General features: G+C 45.7%; 1 protein-coding gene and 1 long non-coding RNA gene across 2 annotated transcripts; one reads left to right on the top strand and one right to left on the bottom strand.

The window, feature by feature from the left end:
• Positions 1 to 1,747: 1,747 nt before the first annotated feature.
• On the bottom strand, positions 1,748 to 10,966 carry LOC307094336. The gene is made up of 3 exons (XR_013813055.1): positions 10,641 to 10,966; positions 9,246 to 9,353; positions 1,748 to 4,231 (listed from the first exon to the last, which is right to left on the bottom strand). It is a non-coding gene; the product is annotated as an uncharacterized lncRNA (long non-coding RNA).
• Positions 10,967 to 11,201: 235 nt separating this feature from the next.
• On the top strand, positions 11,202 to 16,158 carry XBP1 (X-box binding protein 1). The gene is given in 6 exon segments (XM_079762837.1): positions 11,202 to 11,490; positions 12,490 to 12,586; positions 13,312 to 13,440; positions 14,396 to 14,455; positions 14,458 to 14,541; positions 15,056 to 16,158. Coding segments are annotated over 6 exon segments (1,164 nt in total). The 5' UTR covers positions 11,202 to 11,251; the 3' UTR covers positions 15,611 to 16,158.
• Positions 16,159 to 16,386: the final 228 nt, after the last annotated feature.

The following is a 16,386-nucleotide window of genomic DNA, read 5'->3' as shown; positions in this document are numbered from 1 at the left end:
CGCCTCCTCTATGAAGCCTCCCCTGATGGCCCTGGGGAGTCATTCCTGCGCCTGTGTCTGCACAGAACAGCCCCCTGGGTGGGTGTCGGAGACCGAGTGGCTGTGGGTTCCAGTCACCTGCATACTGTTCTCAGGTGCCAAGCAGGCTCCCTGTGGGCAGGGAGGGCTCTCACGGCTCACAGGCAGGTTTGTTCCTGTTGCTATCATCCTCTTCTCGATATCGAGGCAGAACTTCCTAGAGTGAAGTCAGGGTAGCTCTGGCGCGATGGGCCACCTTTGCTCCAGCGTCTGGAACTGAAGGAAACAAGCTCCTTCCCGCATGCCAGGCTCTCCGATAGGCCGCTTTCAAGCACATCCCTGCCTCTTCCAGTAACAACAAACAACAACAAAGGCAGCTCTGGAAGAGGTTCATGGGTTATTCCGGGTCATCCAGCAGAGCCAGGTGCTAGCCCCCGTCAAGCTCAAATTCAGCCGTCGGTCCCCTACCTCTGAGCTCCCAAGACGCTACAGATCGCTCAGGAACAGACACGTGTTTTGGATGCCTAGCGTGGCTCCGAAGGCCTATAATAAAGGCTATAATGCTGAAGCTATATACCAGAAAACACAACGAGTTCTTCAAATGGAAAATGAATGCGTTTTGTACAGAACAGTGGGGTCCCATTTTAAAAATGGCAGATCCCAACTTTTCCCCCCCAGACCCACAATCTCACTCATGTGCAGGGCAGCTCCCACAAGCCACCAACACCCACTTATGGTGTGATCCAAACTCCTCCGCCCCTGCAATCTCACAGTAGGGCAAGGTCTGTGTGCTCAGCAAATGTTTGCAGCCCTCTGCTGGGAAAGTTATCGCAGGCCATCGGAACGGGGCAGGTCTGGCCCACCCAGGGGTCAGCGTGGGCGTTTTGTCCTCAGGGTGGGGGAGGGAGCAACTCACCTGGTGTCCATTGTTATAATATTTTTCCTGCTTCTTGGACACCACCCCTGCTTGTACTCAGTGATTACATTTTATACTTAGCCCTGGCCGATTCGGCTCAGTGGAGAGAGCGTCGGCCTGCGGACCAAAGGGTCCCAGGTTCAGTTCGGTCAAGGGCTCAGACCTCCCTTGCAGGCTCCTCCCGAGCCCTGGTCAGGGCTCATGCAGGAGGCAACCAATCGATGGGCTTCTCTCACATGGATGTTTCTGTCTTTCCCTCGCTCTTCCACTCTCTGGAAAAATCAATGGGGGAAAATGCCCTCGGGCGAGGATTTTAAACAAAATTTTAGACTGAATTAGAGATATTTTAAAGACTCGGACACTAGGCCCTGTCGAACTTCTCGGTTACCAAATATGGGCACACGGAAGAAAGGGTGATTCAAGGTGGGCCGGGAAGAGTTGGGAACGTCCACTGCCTTAGGGGAAACGGCTTTTGCTGACAACAATACTTTACCTGCATTCCGAGCTTCCTTTGTGCTGCGCACTGTGTTCAGTACATTATCGCGTTAGATACTTGATTCTCATCTTACTGACAAGGAAACTGAGGCTCAGAGAGATTAAGTAACTTGTCCTAGGTTACCTGGCTAGTATGTGTTAGAGCTGAAAACCTGCCTGATGTCCATCTGACTATTTCACAAGCCAGGGCCCCTAGCCACCAGGTTGTAAGGACCAGGCTTACAGGTCTGGAAAGGAAAGATGGATGACCTCTGTCCCAGTATTCTTTTTTTTAAAATATTTTTTATTAAAAAAAAAATTTTTTTTATTGACTTTAGACAGGAAGAGAGGGAGAGATAGAAATATCAATGATGAGAGAGAATCATTGATCAGCTACCTCCTGCACGGCCTACACTGGGGATGGAGCCCGCAACCCAGGCATGTGCCCCTGACGGGAGTCGAATCCGGGGCCCTTCTGTCCACTGAGCCAAACCAGCTAGGGCGGTCCCAGTATTCTTAGAAGCAAACATCATTCTACTTCCTCCTCCACTCCCAACGCTTTTTTCTTCTCAGATCCCCTTTATTCACCAAACCAGAGTTCGGTCTATATTTTATCCAACTGGCTCTTAGGACCACATAAATCCCGGCATTTTTCATGAAAAAAAAAAAATTGTGAGAATAGAAAAGGTACAACTTGTAGACTTTCCCCACATGTATATCAGATGTACAAAGTAAACTATAAATAAAAGAGAGGGTTCCCTTTTTTAATGTTGAGAATCTCTAGGCCGTTCTCAGGAAATCCAGTCTCTTTTGAGCCAGGTGATACAAAAAAACTCACAACATCTGCTAAAAGCAAGGGGGAAAGCTCTGGCTGGTGTGTTCAATGGTTAGAGCGTCAGCTTGTACACCAGAGGGTCTCAGGTTCGATTCCCAGTCAAGGGCACATACCTGGTTTGCAAGTTTGATCCCCACCCCCAAATCAGGGCGAGTGTGGGAGGCAACAATCCATGTATCTGTCACATCGAAGTTTCTCTCTCCTCTCTCTTCCCTTCCCTACCCCTTCCACTCTCTCTAAAAATCAATGGAGCCCTAACAGGTTTGGCTCAGTGGAAAGAGCGTCTGCCTGCGGACTGAAAGGTCCTAGGTTCGATTCCTTGGTTGTGGGCACATCCCCAGTAGGAGGTGTGCAGGAGGCAGCTGATTGACGTTTCTCTCTATCTCTTTCCCTACCTCTCTGTAAAAAATCAGTAAAATATATTTAAAAATAAATAAATAAATAAATAAATAAATAATAAATAAAAATCAATGGAACAGCATGGATGGAACTGGAGAGCATTATGCTAAGCGAAATAAGCCAGTTGGAGAAAGATAAGTATCACATGATCTCACTCATATATGGGATATAACGATCAACATAATTTGATGAACAAAAATAGACCCAGAGACAAATGGCAGGGGAGGTGGAGGGGGGGGTGGTTAGAGAGCAACCAAAGGACTTGTATGCATGCATATTAGCATAACCAATGGACACAGACACTGGGGCGGTGGGGGCTTGCTTGGGGTGGGAATGGCTCAGGGGAGGGGTCAATCGGGGGAGGGGGAAAAGGAGACATGTGTAAAACTTTAGACAATAAAAAAAAAAAAAAAGAGCCCTGGCTGGTTTGGCTCACTGGATAGAGCGTCAGCCTGGGAATTGAAAGGTCCCAGGTTTGATTCTGGTCAAGGGCGAATGCCTGGGTTGTGGGCTCGATCCCCAGTGGGGGACTTGCAGGAGGCAGCCGATCCATGATTCTCTCTCATCACGGATGTTTCTATCTCTCTCTCCCTCTTCCTTCCTCTCTGAAATCAATGGAAAAAATATCCTTACTGCTAGAGTGAGGATTAAAAAACACCAATGGGAAAATATCCTCGGGTGAGGATTAACAAAAATATAATAATAATAAAAATAAAAGCAATGGGGAAAGAATTCAGTTGTTATTTTGGAGTCAACGCTTCAGAGTATGTACGTGCCTGGGAAGGTTCCACTTGAGTAAATTCAGCTCTTCAAATAAATATTATTTACTGAAGTTAGTAAAAAACCATTTTGCAACAGCACAGGTACCCTACAGGAGCAAAACCAAGGCAGGATCCTGGAACAGACCACAGACATTCAGGGGAAAACTGGTGAAATCCCAATAAAGTCTAGAATTAGTTAATCGTCGTAATGTGTCCGTGTTGGTTTCTTAGTTTTGGGGAATGTCCTATTGGCAATGTCAGTGGATACCATGAGGGGAAACGGAACTGGGTGGGGATATATAAGGGAATCCTCTGTCCTGCCTGGCTAACTCCTCTGTAAATCTAAAATTACACCAAAATAAAACATATATTAAAAATTTTTTTTCAAAACCAGTGAACTGAGATTCATTCTAGTACAAATGAAGGGGGCCCGCTGCTCAAAAACTGCTTTCAGGTAAGACAAAACTTGCTTCTCTTGCCGCTTTTGAACCTGCGTGTCCACAAAGGCACCCACAATGGGGAGTTTGTGCTTTCTTTCAAGAGACAAGACCACATGCGGAGCGGATAGCTTCACGCTGTTCAGTCTGAGCTTTTCCTTTTGCTGTCGTGCCCTGTTCGGCTCGGTTTAACTTACTGGACGAAGGAACTGTCGCTGTTTTGCAGAAGCCAAAGGGGTGCTGAGTTTCTCAGAACCCGAATCCTCACAGATGAGCTTCAGGAAGTGTCGCAACTCCTCTCCCCAGGATCGAAGGAAACATTCGTCAACGGGGCCAGGAGGATTTCCTGCTCAGTGTCTCAACTTCACTCCAACGGTTCATAAATGTCCTCCTTTAAAAACACACACCACACGCCGATCATAAAATTAAAAGCACCGGGATCCTGAGTCCTAGCAAACCTAAAAAATTCATCCATTTCCCAGAGGGTAACGAAGCCCTGTGAATCCAGACTGGTTTCTTAGTTGTGTCAAATGACATCGGGAGGGAAATGGGACCTGGGCGAGGAGTGTACGTAGCACTTTCTAGAAGATTCAGATGAAGCGTGGGTTCCATTAGGGAAACAAAAATATTATACAGAACTTTGCTCTTCACTTTTTCTGTATCCTTTGAGGGGTTTTCCTTGTGAGAATATGAAAAGTTGTTTGCTTTTCTTTCCCATTTTTAATTGGTGTTTAGAAAAAGGAGCAATGCAGTGCCTTCCTGCTAGGATCTGCCTCTTGACTACAGCATGGAAGTTTATAAAATATAATAACCAAGAAACGGCATGGGACACGTGAATCTTTAACAGTGTCAAAATCATAGCACGGGGGAGCAAGAATTCCTGAGTTCTAGTCCCATTCTTCTCCTGAACTATTTTGAAATCTGTTTAGTCAATAAACAGAGGGCCCTAGCCGGTTTGGCTCGGTGGATTGAGCATCGGCCTGTGGACTCAAGGGTCCCAGGTTCCCCTCTGGTCAAGGGCACAGGTCCGGGTTGGGGGCTCGATCCCCAGTAGGGGGTGTGCAGAAGGCAGCCAATCAGTGATTCTCTGTCATCGTTGATATGTCTCTCTCTCCCTCTCCCTTCCTCTCTGAAATCAATAAAAATGTATTTTAAAAAATAAAATAAAAATAAACAAACAGAAGGATACAAAAATGAGTCAGACGCAGTCCCTGCCTTCAAGGAGCTTACAGTCTGATATGGGAGATCCAGGCAGGTGCGCTCCTACCGCCAAGCGTCACAGGTGTTTTGCTGGAAGTCTGTGGAGGACAGCATGGGAACCGAGCAGGTGCAGAGTGGGATGTTGTTTGACATGAGTTTAGAGAAGTGGTTCTCAACTCGGGGAGACCTTGGCTCCCAGGGAACATTTGGAAGTCGAGATCATTTTGGTTGTCATAACTGGGGGAGCGCGGGGACTAGGTGCTGCTTATTGGCATCTAGTGGGTAGAAACCAGGAATGCTACTAAAACCCTACCGTGCACAGGACAGCCCCCCACAACAAAGAATGGTCCAGCCCCAAGAGTCCATAATGCTGAGGGTGGAAAACGGTGGTGGTTTAGACAGAGCGATGAGCAGGGGTTTGCCAGGCAAACTTGGGGGAAAAGAATATGCCAAGAAAATGATAGGACTGGAGTGTGGGAGAGACAGATAAGCTGGAAAAGTAATCTACAGCCTTAAGCTCATTATTGCTTCCCGTTGAACTCAGTTAGTTATATGTCACTTAATAGTGATGTTATAATGTTATAGGACTATCTTTCTTCCTGGTGTCAGAAGGAAGTGCCACTGATAAAAATTATGACCCCGGGTCACACCTACTCCCAGTGGCTCTACTCGAGCATACTTGTTCCTCAGCAGTGCCGGAGCCCATTCACAAGAAAAAACAAAGACGGTGTCTGAGAAACCTAACTTAGGGCCAGGGGGTAGGTAAAGTGCCTATGAAAGTGAGGACTGTGCCCTGGCTGGTTTGGCTCAGTGGATAGAGTGTTGGCCTGCGGACTGAAAGGTCCCAGGTTCGGTTCCGGTCAGGGGCATGTACCTTGGTTGCGGGCACATCCCCGGTAGGAGGTGTGTAGGAGGCAGCTGATTGATGTTTCTCTCTCATTGATGTTTCTAACTCTCTATCCCTCTCCCTTCCTCTCTGTAAAAAAATCAATAAAATATATATTTTTTAAAAAAGTGAGGACTGTGTTGTATGGCTTGTGACAAGAACCCGGCCACCACGGTATTAATATTCCTCATGTAAGTTGGGATCTGGAAGTGGGCAGTCTGAAGTTGGTCAGGGCTAGAGGGCCACTGCCTGGTGCCACCAGGAACCCAGACTTCTTGTTGTCTTTCCCCCTCTGATATCCTTAGCATGTGGCTTCCCTGCTCAGACTTGCAAGATGGCTGGTGAACTTTCTCAATCTTTTGACCTTTCGTTAGCATTCCAGGTAAGAAAGATTTAGAGGAAAAGGGCAACAGGCAGAAGATGAAGGCTTTCTAATTGAGTCTCTTCCATTTAACAATCTTTCCTGGAATCCTCTCTGCCTGGAACTTCCACTTATACATGTGGCCTGAACTATGTTACCCGGCTCTCTGCAGCTCCCCGGGAACCTGGAGGCTGTCTTCTGCAGAACACTCTGAACTAAAAAGATATTTCTAGCCCGGCCAGGTGGCTCAGTGGTTGAGCATCCACCTATAAACCAGGAGGTCATGGTTTGATTCCCGGTCAGGGCACATGCCCAGGGTTCGGGTTTGATCCCCGGTGTGGGGCATGCAGGAGGCAGCTGATCCATGATACTCTCTTATCATTGATGTTTTTATCTCTCTCTCCTTCTCCCTTCCTCTCTGAAATGAATAAAAATATATTTAAAATACATATATCCCATATATATATATATATATATATATATATATATATATATACATAAATATATTTCCAAGTTCTCTTCACTGAGAGAATTTAAGAAGCAAAGATACCCCAGTAGCCATGAACATACCTAGTGCCCAGATCTTTGTCACTAAATATGATTCTTCACTAAAAGGAGCCAGAGCTCCTTGGAGAAATGACTGATTCCAGGGCTGGCCTGGGAAAGAATAGGTGAAGTGGCAATATCCTGTTCTGCCAGAACAGAAGGACGTGTTCAAAGAATGATTGGGACATGTCAGAAAGGACACATGTCAAAAAGGGGCTCCCATACATACTACACGAATAACCTCGAAGATACTATCTTATGTGAAATAAATCAGACACGAAGGGACAAATACTGTATGACTTCACTTATACGCGGCAAGTAGCATAAGCAAATTAATAAAGACAGAAGGTAGAAGAGAGGTAACGAGGGGCTGGGGGAAGGGAGGAATGGAGAGTTATTGCTTAATGGGTACAGAGTTTCTATTTGGGGTGATGAAAAAGTTCTGGAAGTAGTGGTGATAGTTATACAACTATGTGAATGTACTTAATGCTCTGAGAATCAAAATAAATAATGTAGTAATAGATTTTTAACCCATAAAGTACAATAGGACCTTGTGGGTTAGAATAAGAATCTGCAATTTTATTTCACTTCTTTTTCCTTTAAGTTTTATTGCCATTCTACTTTCTCTACAGACTTTTATTCCAATGTAATATAGTTTTATGCTTAAAAGTTTATTTTGATTATCTAATAGGCTACCCTGCAAAAAAGTAAATATATACATATATTTTAAAACTTTCTTCTTGCCATAAAAGTAATTCTGCATAAAGCAGAATTAAAATAGTTAAAATAAGATAGTTTATTATAGTTTATCAAAACTATATTCCAAATTGTTATAAATAATTATTAAACATAGAAAGTAGAATTATATTGGAAATATATGTTTGGATTAATGGATTAATAGTACTTATTGCTATAATGAGACAGGATTTGGCATCAAATTTTATTTTATGTTTCATTTTAAAAAATGTAAGTGCCCCAAACCACTGTTCATAAAGCTAAGTGAATGGGAACGGAAGGCTTTTTATTTTAACAATGTCCTTCAATTGTTGGACCATCTTTCGAGTTAGAAGCCAAGTCACATACCGATCCATCACTAAAAATTATTGTATTAAACTCACAGCTGACAACCTAATTTTGTCTTCCATCAATTTTACTGAAAAGAAGAATGAGAACCAATGGAGTTGGAAAGGGATTTGATACTCAGTGATGAGGGTCATTTTCCCCCTCACTGCCATCACCAGTAGCTTGCCTGGCCTATTTGTTTGGAACCCCGGAGGTTTGTCAACATCAGGGCAATGCACCTTGGAAAGAATAAGCGTGAGTGGAAAGAGGGTCTCCCCTCTGCAGGGTATAGGAGTGTGCCTGTGCAGAGAGAGGTGGGAAAAACGAGCTACTGGAGAGGCACCGTTCTCAGGCATGGGGATCTTGGAAAAGAGGTTTTACCCATGTACCCACACCTGTGGCTTGGAAAGTCTTTGTGTGTCCTTAGGGGTACATGCACATTAATTCTAAAATCACTATCAACACGCCTATGTATCCCAACAGTGTCCAGGATCAGTCATTACGCATACCTTTTCCCTAAAGGAGGCAGGAACCTTAGTGCGCTTTTATTTCCCTTCTTTCTCTTTATCTGTGCCATCTCCCTCACCCAAATGTAATCTCTACCAGGGTTATCCAATAGAAAAAGAATGCAAGCCACTTGTGTACTTTAAAAAATGTTAGCAGCCAATTTAAAAAAAAGAAACGGGCAAAAAAACACACAAAAACCAACCAACCAAAACAAAACAAACACCCCACAAAAAATAGTTTAACTCAAAATATCAAACATACCATCATTCCAACATATAATCAACATAACAATGATTCATGAGGTATTTTTTATACTAAGTCTTCAAATCCAGGGTGTATTTTCATGTTTGCAGTACATTCTAATTCAGAGTAGTCACATTTCAAGTGCTCAATAGCCAGATTTTAGTGATTAGTGACTACCATATTACAGCAGCAGTTCTCGAATGTTGGTTTCATTTTGTTACTGGGTTTTATTTTGTTTTGTTACACTGGCACTTATTTAGACTTAACGATCTACTGCTTCTCATCACTGTTTTCTTACATTTCACAAAGACTAAGAACTTTGTATTTTATCTATTTTTATAGCTCTTATCACAAATGCCTAGTAAATGTTTTAACGTACTAATGGCATCTGATGCAAGAATTATCAGATTCATCTTACATAGAGGATATGAAACTGTTCAAAGGTTTGCACTTGGGCGTTGGAGACTTCATGGATAGCAATCTGCACTGTCTGTCAAATTACTGCGTTTCAGCAGGATTTTAAATTTTATCAAAAAGATAAAAGCCTTGAAAACAAAACTGGGGGAGTCCATTCCAACCTTCCTTTTCTACCCCACTCACCAAAATGCAATCCATCCACCTTTTCTCCTCCTCTGCGCCAGCATCCCGTGCCTTCTCCACCAGGTTCCTCATTGCACTGTAGAGGCCTCATGCATTTTCTTCTTATGCCTTAAATGATTTAAATTTCTTAGTTTTTCTTGGCCTTCACAAATGTTAACTTAATAAATAAAAGGTTGCATGACCGCCCTAGCCGGTTTGGCTCAGTGGATAGAGCATTGACCTGAGGACTGACGTGTCCCGGGTTCGATTCCGGTCAAGGGCATATGCCCGGGTTGCGGGCTCAATCCCCAGTAGGGAGCGTGCAGGTGGCAGCTGATCAGTGATTCTCTCTCATCATTGATGTTTCTATCTCTCTCTTCCTCTCCCTTCCTCTCTGAAATCACTAAAATATATATATATTTTAAAAAAGGTTGCATGACAATGACATGACTTTTCTCAGAACGTCGTACAGCTTTCCAAGGTCCTTGAACCTATAGGTGCAGTTCTCAACCTGAAGGAACTCCAAAAACTTCTCCCAAAAGGCCTGGGAGACCAGAAGCCACGCTCAGGCACAGGAGGGCCCATGCAGCTCATGGCTGATGGAAGCTAAGGCGGCAGGCTTCTTTGTCCAGTGGTGTCTGGGACTGCGGCCACCTCTTTTCAGCCGAGACAAGCAGAGTGTGCTCGGGACACTGTGAGCTGAACCAGCTCACTTTAAGTAAACGGTCACCGATTTCACTCTGCCAATTTGGAGGAAAAAAATACCCGTTAGGAGACTCAGGGGGCAGTTGGGGGAAAACCAGGAACTGTGTCCCTTTAAAGAGCCTGCAGAGCAGGAGACTGAATTGTTTTAGCTCCTTCTTCCCATCCTGTTCCCTCCCCACCAAAATGTAATTGAAGAGCTAATCTGACATATATTTTTTAAAATGTTTCATTGATTTTTTTACAGAGAGGAAGGGAGAGGGATAGAGAGCTAGAAACATCGATGAGAGAGAAACATCCATCAGCCGCCTCCTGCACACCTCCTACTGGGGATGTGCCCACATCCAAGGCACAAGCCCTTGACCGGAATCGAACCCGGGACCCCCCAGTCTGCAGGCCGATGCTCCACCCACTGAGCCAAACCGGCCAGGGCTAATCTGACATAGTAACACCCTAGAATCACCAAGACCCAGTCCATCTTTTCCCTTTTTGCATATATTCCAATCCCTGGCTACGAGTGTTACTCACCGCTGCACACACACACACACACACACACACACACCCATTGATCCGCAGCCGTCCGGCAGGAGCCTTGGATTTCCCTTCGTTTTTACACGTGAAATACTTTTCTTGTTAAAAAAGAATTATAATATAACGCTTAGACTAGAGAGCTTAGAAATGCAAATAAAAATTAAATGACACGCATTCCCACACCTATCGTTTCATGAAAGCGCGTCAAGTGCGCAATCTCATCTTCTCAAGGCTCGTATTTCGCGGAATTTCTTTATAGGGTTTTTTTTTCCAGCACAAGGCCCGATTCCCGTCCACTCCCGGAGGGAGAGGCACACGAGGTAAAGTCCTGCCGGCCAGAGATAAAAATCTGTTGGTCTCGGGGAAAAAAGTCGTCCGTCTGGAAATACCTCGGTTTGGAATGAAATTCTGTCATTCGGAGTAAAAATGCGTCAGCCTAGGGGGGAAGGGGGGTGAGTTTGTTAAGGAAACTCCGCCGGGCCCCGACCCTTTCTCTGTAGCCTGGGGGTCCCCAGGTCTTGGGGTCCCCGCCCCGCCCCCGCCCAGGGCTGGGTCTCTCCGGACGCCCCCGCGGAAAATGCCCCCGCACACCCTGCCGGGAAAAGCCGCCGCCGCCACGCTGGACGCCTTGGCCCCGCCTCCGCCGGGTCCTCTGGACCAATGGGAGACGAGGGCCTCTATGCGTCACGCGGCACTGGCCAATCGCGGGAGGCCACGATCGTAGAAAGGCTGGGCGCGGCCGGTCCCGGCGGCTGGGCGGCGGCGGCGCGCACTCGCGGACACACTCTCGGGCCATGGTGGTGGTGGCGTCCGCGCAGAGCCCGGCGGCCGGGGCCCCCAAAGTGCTGCTTCTGTCCGGCCAGCCCGCCGCCGCCGCCGCCGCCGCCGCCGGAGCCCCGGCCGGCCGGAATGTGCCACTCATGCTGCCGGGCCAGCGAGGGGCCAGCTCGGAGGCGGAGAGCGGGGGGCCACCCCTGGCGCGAAAGCGACAGCGCCTCACACACCTGAGTCCCGAGGAGAAGGCGCTGCGGAGGTGGGCGAGGGGCCCGGGTCTGAGATCGGGTCCGAAACCGGGCCAAGGGGCCCTGGGTCTGGATCGGGCAGCGCTCGGGCGCCGTCGGCCCGGCGGGTGCGATGCCAGCGTGGCGCGGGGCGGGGCGGGGCAGGAAGTCGGGACTGGCCGCATCCACCGCGCTGCGTGGAGTCCGGGCTGCTGAAGCCTTTTTTATTTCCTTCTTTTCTGTCTCATGAGGGAGGATGCCTAGAGCTGGGGGTGTGGAGTGACCACAGTCCAAGTCGTTCAGCTTTGTTGAACTTGGGAGTCGATGATCCTCTCGGTTTACCTACTTTATTTGGAGGGGCAGCTGAAATGACAGTTGTTTGAAAGGACTCTGAGGTCACCGCAGCCTTAAAATGGCCTTTGCTTCCTGACGTAGTTGGGGCGAGGGGGAAAGGAAATGCTGGTGACTTAGTCCTCTGTAGGGTTATTTCCCTTCTGATCGGTGTGCACTTGGTGATTAAGTGCCTCCTGGAGCAGACGGGGCTCCAGCCCCGGGGTCTGCCCGGGATCTCAGCCTTAGAGCGAAAGGCATCAGGGGGAGAGGGCTGATGGCTGGCAGCCTTCGCTAGAGTGGATCAGTCCTGGTTGGATCCTGTTGGAGGGAATTGGGAGTCAGGAAGCAGGGGGGAGTGGAAAGGGGAGGAAGAAAGTTCTTCTGTTGCAAGATGAATATTTGTGTGTCCAGCCCCCGTGCTGTGGCCGGAATGAGACCGAAGTGGATGATGCAACATGGGAGAGAATCAAGCAACACGAGAGAGAATAAAGCAGGTCTTCAGGACAGGCTGAAAGAAGGCTGTGTTTTTGTTTGGATTGGTTTGGTTTTATTGAGGGGAAGAGCCTGGATCGTATTTTACCACTCGTCTACCGGATACTGTACATTTATGTGAAAGCACCAGCTGGCCGAGTTTTCAAATAAAGATATAAATAAGGCTGGAGATGACTCAGTTGTGGTATGTCCCCTTCTGTTCTCAGGAAACTGAAAAACAGAGTAGCAGCCCAGACTGCCAGAGACCGCAAGAAAGCTCGAATGAGCGAGCTGGAGCAACAAGTGGTAGACTTGGAAGAAGAGGTAAAAAATACTTAAGGCTGAACTCCTCTCTCTGTTGTATATCCTTCCTTGGCAAATGTTCTGATCCTTGCTGCCCATCCCAAGTTGTTTTGGTCCCTTTAGAATAAAATGGAACATGTGATTAAAAGTTAAGTCTAAGTTAGGGTAGGCAGGTTGTTGGTTAAAGGACCCACCCTCAGGCATGTGGTACTAGATCTGTTTCAAAGTTGGCGGATTACGACAATGTTTATCAAGGGTAGTACTAAGAAATTAAGAGCAGATTAGGAAAGAAATCATTGCTTAAACTTGAGTCCCTTCCTGGCGTGGCCAAAGTCCAATAACGGTTTCCAAACTGTTGCCATTGACACATCCTAAATTATGATTATTTATATTATTTTTTTTACATATTTTGATTTTATGGTCCAATTTTGTTATTACTTGCCAGTTCAAGATAGGATTATTTTTTTTTAAACATCATATCTAAACTGAAGCTACAAGTCACCCTTTGCTGAGATCTATATTAGTTGGAGGCATTGTGTTATTTGTGACCCCATGAACTGACACTTCTTATTAAATAGCTTATTTTTAGTAATTATGACCTGGGGCCTTTTAATACCTAGTGTGAACTGAATAAGCATAGTTTTCCCAAAGGAGAAGGAAGGGAAATTAATTGAAATGAAACGCCATCAGGTGTATTAAGTGAAAGAATTAGATGTTTTAACAGACTCTTATGAACTTTCTTCCAGAACCAGAAACTTTTGCTGGAAAATCAACTTTTACGAGAGAAAACTCATGGCCTTGTGGTGGAGAACCAGGAGTTAAGACAGCGCCTGGGCATGGATGCCCTGGCTACAGAAGAGGAGGAAGAGACCAAGGTAAGGATCTCCTTTATCTGGTGACGTATGTCAGACCTGTTTCTAAGTGGCATGACATGACCTCTTTAATGGCACTTACTTATTTTCAAGTGTGCATTGAATAGTACAAGCTCTAATATTTAATAAGTTACATGGTGCTCCAAGAGCAAGTACTAACAAATGCCGATAGCCCCTAAGATGTGCCAGCGTTAGGGAGAACCAGCGTAAGAGAGCCAGTCAAATCTGACTTTGAATGCTACTAAAATTATGGAAGCTTTTTGATGAATATGAATAAGTAAGGAAAGGACTCATTTTGATAGTGACACTTCTCTGATAGAAGATTTATGGCTTTTAATTTATGGATTATGTCAAATCAGTGACAATGTTTAAGTGGTCTAAGATTGACAGGAGTGCCGTTCTACTCTGTGGAGGTAATGTTCAGGACAAACTTTAAAATAATTGCTATCCGAAAAGATTCTGGGCCTGAATTTACTACTTTATTACTTAGGAATGTTATTCTTACAGAGATTATCACTAGGATATTATTTAAGAATATCAGTACTACTTGAGCCTTTGGGGAGTGAAAATGTTTCATGGCATGCAAAACCACAATGAAAAGTTAGTTTTGCCTGGCCCATGTGGCTCAGTGGTTGAATATCGGAACCACTAGGTCACAGTTTGATTCCTGGTCAGGGAGGCAGCTAATCAATAATTCTCTCTCATTCATCATTGATGTTTCTATCTCTCCCTCCCTCTCCCTTCCTCTTTGAAATCAATAAAAATATATTTTTTAAAAAAGCTAGTCTTACTCCCTTTTCTTGAGGACTCAAGAAAATGGAAATAACAGAGGTCAGGGAAACATTTCAGCTCTAAAGATTAGTTTTCTAAATTTATTGGAAGTTGCGAATCACAGCTGCCTGGTGAGCATTTCCTTGGGGATTCTCAGCCGTTCATTCACTTTCGTTTTTCCTCCCAGGGGAATGGAGCGAGGCCAGTGGCCGGGTCTGCTGAGTCCGCAGCACTCAGACTACGTGCACCTCTGCAGCAGGTGCAGGCCCAGTTGTCACCCCTCCAGAACATCTCCCCATGGATTCTGACAGTGTTGACTCTTCAGACTCTGAGGTAGGGGTTGTTTGGATTTACTGAAGGGGTGTATCACTAGTTAATTCCATGTTTGATGCCCGATATTCCTACCTGCCAGATTAGGACAGAAGTTGGTTTGGGTTGGTATAGGGTTGAACATCAACTATCTTCCTGTTTCCAGGTGATTCAGGACATGGAGTGAAGTGTAGATAAATGGGTCTGGTGGGTTCCGGAGGTTATCGTATAGCCGTGGTCGGCAAACTGTGGCTTGAGAGCCACATGCGGCTCTTTGGCCCCTTGAGTGTGGCTCTTCCACAAAATGCCACAGCCTGAGCGAGTCTATTTTGAAGAAGTGGCGTTAGAAGAAGTTTAAGTTTAAAAAATTTGGCTCTCAAAAGAAATTTCAATCGTTGTACTGTTGATATTTGGCTCTGTTGACTAATGAGTTTGCCGACCACTGTCCTATAGCATAATGATTCATTTATATTACAGGACCTGGTACTTCGTGTTCTAGGTAGATTCTCAGGTGCATTCTAATTTTTGCCTCTTGCAGTCTGATATCCTGTTGGGCATCCTGTTCAACTTGGACCCAGTCATGTTCCTCAGATGTCCTTCTCCAGACTCGACCAGCCTGGAGCAGCTCCCAGAGGTCTACCCAGAAGGACCCAGTTCCTTACCAGCCTCCCCTTCTCCATCACTGGGGACGTCATCAGCCAAGCTGGAAGCCATTAATGAACTGATTCGTTTTGACCACGTATATACCAAGCCCCTGGTCTTAGAGATGCCCTCTGAGACAGAGAGCCAAGCTGATGTGGTAGTGAAAATTGAGGAAGCACCTTCCAGCCCCTCAGAGAAAGATCACCCTGAATTCGCCGTCTCAGTGAAGGAAGAACTTGTAGATGACTTCATTCCAGAGCTGGGGATCCCAGATCTGCTTTCCTCCAGCCACTGCCTGAAGCCATCTTCCTGCCTCCTGGATGCGTATAGTGACTGTACATATGAGGGCTCCCCTTCCCCTTTCAGCGACATGTCCTCTCTGCTTGGTGTAGACCATTCCTGGGAGGACACTTTTGCCAATGAACTCTTTCCCCAGCTGATAAGTGTCTAAAGAATGACCCAACATGGCCCTTTTCCTTGATTTTTACACTGCCTGGAAGATAGCAGAGAAGCCTGTCTGTGCTTCATTCAAAAAGCCAAAGTAGAAGATGCACAGCAAAGTATTTGTTAAACCTCACAGGTCACCCCAAGTATTGTCTTTTGAGACATTCAGCAGTCCAAGGTACTCAGATATAGTACTATATCCAGAATTACAGCTTTTGAGGTTGTATCTTAAGGGCAGTAGTTTGCTCTAAAGTACTTACAAAGGGACATCAGACAGGGAATTTATGAACGGCCCTTTATCATGTCTCTTCTCAGCATCCTAGACCTGCCTCTGATTTGTAGGTACTGTAGTTTGCTTCTGCAAGCAGAGAGAAACCTAGCTGAGGGGCCTCCTTTCCCTCATGTACAGTTCAAGTAAAGATCAAGAATCTTTGTAAAGTTATAGAAATTTACTATGTAAATGCTTGACGGAATCTTTCCCTGCTAGTGTAACTTTTGGAAGGTGCTTTCTTCATTTATTTAAAACTACCCATGCAATTAAAAAAGTGCAATGCAGTCTTTGTTCTGTGATTCCTTCTTGGATCTTATCATGTTCTCCCCAGGTGTTTCATTGTTTGCTGTGATAGTGATTTATCCAACTTCAGTAAGCATGCCCCTTATAAAGTGCCTGAAGGTTTTTCCCCCTGTAATTACTGGTTGCTAAAATTCCTGAAGGCCATAAGTGATATAATCTACTCTTTGAGCAGTTACTGTATTTCAGATCATTTCTTCAGCCTAACAGAC

Source organism: Cnephaeus nilssonii (genome assembly GCF_951640355.1).
Source record: "Cnephaeus nilssonii genome assembly, chromosome: 22".
In the NCBI taxonomy this organism is placed as follows: Eukaryota; Metazoa; Chordata; class Mammalia; order Chiroptera; family Vespertilionidae; genus Cnephaeus; species Cnephaeus nilssonii.
This window is presented reverse-complemented; position numbering and strand designations above follow the sequence as displayed.